Raw genomic sequence first — 6631 nt, 5'->3', positions numbered from 1 at the left:
AACACGCCAGCCATGTGAGCAAGCCTGTTAATTAAAACAAAAACGGAACTGTTTCTGTTGAGCTTTAGAACTACAGAAGCTTAGAGCTGAAGTGGGGAAGGAGAAATAGCAGCATCCAGTCTGCTGCTGGGTCTTGATGGCTGCCCAAGAATGGAGCGACTGTTAGGAAAAGCCAGAAAATAGGCACCTGATTTAAAGAAGAGAGAAGAGTGGAAAAAAAAAAAAATTAAAGCTAGTGAGGCTCTTGGAATTGGAAGTATTTAGAATGCCTTTATCATTTCCCTGAGGGACTGTTTAATATCAAAGTGCCTGGTTAGGAAGGCTTCTCAGTCTAATCTGATTCCAAAGTTAGCCTCTCAGACCAGAGAAAAGAATAGCTTCAGTGGCTTGAGGCCATCCTGGGGTCAGGCATGGAGTCTATTCCTGCCGGAGCTGCTGAGTCACTGCCACCTCGGGGAATCACTTGACCTCTGGTTTGGTTGACCTAGAAGGTAGAGTGAAGCCTACAGCTGAGAAGCCTCCATACTAAAGGCCCTTGCTATTAACTGGAATCATCTGACCAGCCTCCTGAACCCAAAGGATTTAAGAATTAACAAATTAGGTAAGGTGTATTAGAATACAAAAACATCAATTAAAAAGACACACACACACACACACACACACACACACACACACACACACACACACACGAAGAACTCACTGAATTCTTCCCAAGAAAAACATCACCAGAAAAGCAGACCAAAAATATTTTCTAGTCCTCTTTCAAATATGTTCTGCATCTCTGAAGGGTCAGACAGCACCTCTCTAAAAGATGCTTATTCTGTACCTTCAGTAAGTTAATAAGTTATCCAAAGCAAGATGTGAAAAGGCTTAGGGTTGTGTGGAAGGTAGTAGGCAGGAAGCAGCAACAACAGGAAAAAAAAATTAAAGGACAGATAAAGCATTCATTACACTATATTTTAAAAGGCAATAAGACTTCACTAATATAGAACATCTACGTGACAGACAGATCCAATGGTGTCCCTCCACACCTTCTTTTCATAACACAAAATTCTGTTTTTTAGCTTAAATATATATAGAAATTGTAAACTAAACATTCACTTTGTATTAAAAAAATTTATTTTGTGATCTGTACATGTGATAAAGTGGGGCTTCCTTGTAGACTTTTAAAGGAAAAACAAAACAAAAACCCAAAGTAAAAATGTATAAATACAATATATATTTTCTTACAAAAATGGGAGATTTACAAAATATACATACTGCACTTGTCTCTATTTTACAAATTTCACATGCAAGAGATATAACACAAAAGATGCCAAAAAACTGTATAGTGGGAGTTTTAAATCTGACAAATGAGACCATTTTGGAAGTTTAAGAAACACAAGGTTGATGTTAACTTTAATATAAAAAGCAGCTCCACTCAAGTGAACATTACATATATAAAGTAACTTGTACTCCTGACAGTACCCTCTCTGATCTGAAAACTGTTTAAAACAGCATTTTAAAACTTGTTTTGAGAAATAGGATAGTGTTGCAAGATTGGAGGGTGGTGTCAAAGGTGGAGTAAAGGTTAGCTCCCATGATTCTCTGCTCAGCTTTAGAGCATTATGCAAAAGAATCAGAGTTCTATTATAGAAAAAAAAAAGTACATGATTTAAGATTAATAAATTTAAGTCATGCAGCACATTTCAAAGAACTCCAGAATTACTTTGAAGTTTACCTTCTTTTAATGACTTTCCTTAAAAATGGGACCCATGGTTTGAATTGTCCGCTTCGTTCATTATCATTTCTGTAGGTCACCTCCCCACCCAGCCACACAAAAACAGGGTCAGCATACACATGATGTTTTATAAACGGATTTATGGAACTCAGAAAACAGGACAAAAATGGTTCTTTACTTAAAAAGATTTTTTTTAACTTCTTTATTATGGAGGCTGAGGGTATTATTCTTTTCCTTTTATCTTGAAGGATTCAAATTGGAAGAAAATAGAAAACCTAAATGTAGGTTTATAGGAAGAAAAAAAAAATAAAGGGAGAGATTTCCCTGAACATTTTAACAGAGGCTGTAGACAGGATCATGTGTTCTGAATTAAATTTATTTAAAACAAATACAACAAAACCCCTTGCATTTTCCTTTAGCCGAATCAGAACCTCTGCCTGATTGGGGTATGGGAGCACACTGCCCTTCACTTTTCCTTAAAAAGGAATGTTTATCTCAGCCAAATTAACATCCAAAAGGAAACCTCTGATTTGTGCTACTTTGCCTATAAAAGTTGCTGTCTTCACAGTTATGCCTTTCCAAAGGGAGACACTTTTGTTTCCTCTTTTGTCTCTTACAACAAAGACAAGGGGAAAAATGCACTCCTGTTTTGAAAAGCAACAAGTCATTACTTCTTTTCAGAGTATTAAACCAAATAAAACACCCTTCTTTCTTCCTTCTGCCTTCTGCAGGAAATAAAAAAGTAGCAGAAATACCTGCTACTCGTCTCCTTTGCCTCATCTCGAAATGTTATCTTCATTTCTTTGCATCCTCACATTAGGATTCGAGGAGGCAAGCCTCTCAAGACTTCCAAATGCTTATTTTACAAGAACTTGAAAGGCGTAGGAGAGGAAAAACAGGCGGGAGGGGCCAGGGGAGGAGAGCCTGTAATGTCTGACCCTGGAAATTAACCCATCTGGGCTCCAGTTTGGCCCCAGTGAAAGGAGATTATGGTTTGACCACCGCTTGACAAGGACACCGCAGGGAGTCCTCCCTTTTCCCAACAAAGCCGCCGCCGCAGACAGAGCTGTACCTTTCACCCGGGCCTCACAGGAGTGAGGACAGGCCACTTGTCTTGCAGCAGGGGAACCGCTCACAGTCCCAGTTCAGCCCTGGAGCCGGGAAGAACTCAGAGCAATCTCTGCTGGGTTCAATCTTGATAGACCCCGGTCGGCCCATACCGTACGTGATTAACATCATCGTTATCATCATCATCATGATCATCATCCTGCAAGTCTTTGCCAGAAGTCTTTTCATTCAAACCGTTTTTCCACCCAGACCTCCTTATCCAAACACACCCCTCGTCCCAAATCTACATATCTCATCTCTCTTCCAGGTCCCTTCTCCTTGGAGGGCAAGGAGGTTACAGACACCCCCCACCCCAGCAGTTCTCTCCTTCCCGTGCCTCTCCCCCTCGGAGGGGATGGGGGAAGGGAGGGTGGGGGAGGGGCCGGGGCTCATACCGCAGTCTCCCCCTTGCTGCTGTGGCTGAGTCTGTGATAGAAGCGGCGCCACGACTGCAGAGTCTTGCCGGACCAGATCCAGAAGCCAGTGGTGATGCCCACGATCATGGTCATCAGGTACTTGATCATGAAGACAGTGAAGTCAGGGCTCATGGGCGGGAAATGGCCAGGCGGGCAGGGCACCGCGTAGCTCTTGCAAGTCTGCAGGAGCCAGGTGCGCTCCCAGTGTTCGCGGAAGGCCTGCTCATAGAAGTAGCAGGCCAGGACGATGGTCGCTGGCACAGTGTAAAGCACGCTGAAGACGCCGATGCGCACCATAAGCTTCTCCAGTTTCTCGGTCTTGGTTCCGTCGTGCTTCATGATGGTGCGGATGCGGAAGAGCGACACGAAGCCGGCCAGCAGGAAGGACGTGCCAATGAAGAGGTAGACGAACAGAGGCGCCAACACGAAGCCTCGCAGCGCATCCACGCTGGACAGGCCCACGTAGCAAACCCCACTGAGCAAGTCCCCATCCACCTGGCCCATGGCCAAGATGGTGATGGTCTTGACAGCGGGCACGGCCCACGCGGCCAGGTGGAAATACTGAGAGTTGGCTTCAATGGCCTCATGGCCCCACTTCATGCCAGCTGCCAGGAACCAAGTGAGCGACAGGATGACCCACCAGATGGAACTGGCCATGCCGAAGAAGTACAGCACCATGAAGAGGATAGTGCAACCCTCCTTCTTGGTGCCCTGCGCCACCGTGCGGTAGCCGTCTTCTGAGAAGCGCTCCACGCACACCGCGCGGTCCTCCAGCAGAAAGCCGGCCACGTGCGCCACGGCCACCATGAAGTAGCAGCCCGACAGAAAGATGATGGGCCGCTCGGGATAGCTGAAGCGCCTCATGTCCACTAAATAGGTGAGCACGGTGAAGAGCGTCGAGGCGCAGCACAGCACCGACCACACGCCCACCCAGAGACGGGCAAAGCGCCTCTCCTCTTCCTTAAAGTACATTAGGCCGTTGGCACGGCCCGGCTCGCACGGGGCGCCGCAGTCGCGCTCGCCCAGGAAGCGGTAGCCCAGGTAGGGGGGCACCTTGAGCTGGCGGGGACAAGAGAAGGGGAAGGCAGAACGGCCCCTGCCGTCAGCGGCCCCCGGGGGCAGCGCGGTGAAGGGCAAGTCCGGCATGTAGGGCGCGGTGGGGTAGGCTGTGGGGCCGCCACCTGGGCCCCCGGAGCCGTCGGACGTGTTCTGGCCCACGCAGATCTCGCCGGCGCCGTGCACCGGGAAGTTCTCGCAGCGCAGCCGCTCTGGCCACTGGAAGCCGAACTTGTTCATGAGCGCTTCGCAGCCCTGGCGGGCACGCTCGCACAGAGAACGGCACGGCGGGATGGCCTGATCAAGCACCGTGCACACGGGTGCGTACATAGAGCACAGGAAGAAGCGCAACTCGGGAGAACACTGCACCTTCACCAGCGGGTAGAACTGGTGTACCTCGAGGCCCGCGTCCTCTTGATTCGTGTGGCCTAGCAGGTTGGGCAGGATGGTCTGGTTGTAGGCAATGTCCGTGCATAGTGGGATGGAGATGGGCTGGCAGAAGCCGTGGTCCGGTACCGAGATGCCCTTCTCGCCGTGGTAAGGCTGCGCCCCGGCACCGGCGGGCAGCGCGCCCAGCAGCGCAAGCACTAGAGTGCACAGGCCCAGGGGCGAGCGCGACGCGGCCACGCCGGGGCCCCGCATCGCCGGCCACGGGTGCAGCGGCGCTCTCAGCCGGAGGAGCGCGACGAGGCAGCCGAGAGAGGCTTGGATCTGGGGAGGCGCGGCCGCGCCCGGCTCATGAGAGTCCTCCCGGGGCCGGGCCGTGGGCGGCGCGGAGCTGAGGGCGCTGCAGCTGGGGTGCCCGCGCCGCGTGGGCGCCGCAGCCGTCTCCGCCCAGCACTCGATCAGTCGCGGGGAGCCCAAACTCGTCTGCCTGGGCCGGGGGCGCCAAGGGGGGCGGCCTTCTCCCGCCGCGACGTAACGGTGTGGCTTTTTCTGCGGCGAGGAGCAACAAGCGTCTCCGGTTACCCTTCAAACTTCGCTCAAGTCTCTCGACCCACAGCGCACAGTAACGCACGCGCCCCCCACACCAAGTCTGGCCGGGGGCAGCCGAGAGCCCGGCGCCGCCGCCTGCTAGCCGAGGCCGCCTCCTCGGCGGTGCTGCTCCGCCTCCTAGCCTCCAGGCTCTGCTCGCCGCCGCCTCCTCCTCGTCTCCTTTTCTACTCCCCCGCTCCTTCTTCAGCCCCAAAAGCTCGGCCCCCAAGTTTGTGCCAAACGGATGATTCTCGTTCTGAGTCCGATAGGCGCCTTAGAGCCAAGAGCTCAGCTAGTTCTTTTTGGAAATCCAATTATACTGCGTCCCGAAGCTGCGAGGGCCCTATGCCCGCGGCCTGGGCCTGGCCTCTCCAGCCTCGCGAAGCCCTGGCCCGTGAATCCCAACGCCCGCCGCCGCCGCCCGCCGGGAGGGAGCGCAGAGTAACGCCTCGGAGTCGCGCAACTCGCCAGAAGAAGCGTCGGGATCGCAGGGTTCCGGGCCGCCCCGCCCCCTCCCCCTCCCCCCATTCACAAACCACTCCGGGGGCGGGCCCTCGAGCTCCAGGGCGGCCCAATGGTAGCCTTTGTTTTCTGTGCGGCGGCCTCCGGATTGGGTGGAAGTCGGAAGGGCCGGGCGAGGGAACCGGAGAGGCGGAGTTTGCAGCGCTCTGGGCGGATTCCTGAGAGGAGGGGCAGGGGGCTGGGACGGAAAAGTTAAGAAAAACTTTTACGGTGAATTCGCTCGAGGGTGGGGGGCGGGGGGGTAAACGCGCCAGAAAGGGAATTTGCTTTGAAGATTTGTTCCTCTTCCGGGTACACTAAAATACACATTTTCGACCCGGAGGGCGCACGGAGAGAGGCTTTTGCTGGGAGAAGCTGAGAATAGCGCAGCGCCTCAGCGGAGAGACTTGACCCGGAGTCACGTTAGACCTGCCAGAGCTGAAAATGCGGGGTTTGGCAGGGGACTTTTGGGTATCTGGATCCTAAGTGTGGGGTTCGGTACCGAGCGAGAAGGGGGTGCGTCTCGCAGATCGCTTTTTTCTCCCCAGACCCAAACCGACCACGTGAGGCCACAGTCTCTCTCACTCCCTCTCCCCGGCTGTAAAAAGGAGGAGGGGCCGCGTGCGTGGAGAAATAGGAGTCGGGAGGAGGGGGCCGACTTAAGGCGGGAGGAAGTGCAGACCCCACCGAGGAGTGGGGGCCCGGGAGCGGCGGGCGTGGGGGACCCGGGCCCCCAGGCCACCTCTCCCGCGCGTACGGCTCAAAGTCTAGAAATCTGGTATGGTTTTAGTGCGGTTATGAGAAAACTAAGACAGTGTTGTGGGGGAATGGTTATAAAAGTACCTGAGACTGAATC

General features: G+C 52.8%; 1 protein-coding gene across 1 annotated transcript; it reads right to left on the bottom strand.

Moving 5' to 3' along the window:
* Positions 1–1096: 1096 nt before the first annotated feature.
* On the bottom strand, positions 1097–5708 carry FZD7 (frizzled class receptor 7). Its single transcript, XM_027053246.2, has one exon. The coding sequence runs from the start codon at positions 4939–4941 to the stop codon at positions 3217–3219; it is 1725 nt and encodes a 574-aa protein (XP_026909047.2). The 5' UTR covers positions 4942–5708; the 3' UTR covers positions 1097–3216.
* Between the last annotated feature and the right edge of the window lie 923 nt (positions 5709–6631).

Source organism: Acinonyx jubatus, chromosome C1 (genome assembly GCF_027475565.1).
Source record: "Acinonyx jubatus isolate Ajub_Pintada_27869175 chromosome C1, VMU_Ajub_asm_v1.0, whole genome shotgun sequence".
In the NCBI taxonomy this organism is placed as follows: domain Eukaryota; kingdom Metazoa; phylum Chordata; class Mammalia; order Carnivora; family Felidae; genus Acinonyx; species Acinonyx jubatus.
The sequence above is the reverse complement of the archived record's forward strand: the minus strand, read 5'-3'. Positions and strand labels throughout refer to the sequence as shown.

Coding starts and splice junctions, on each gene's coding strand:
- FZD7 (XM_027053246.2), bottom strand. CDS start 4,941: ATGCGGGGCCCCGGCGTGGCCGCGTCGCGCTCGCCCCTGGGCCTGTGC.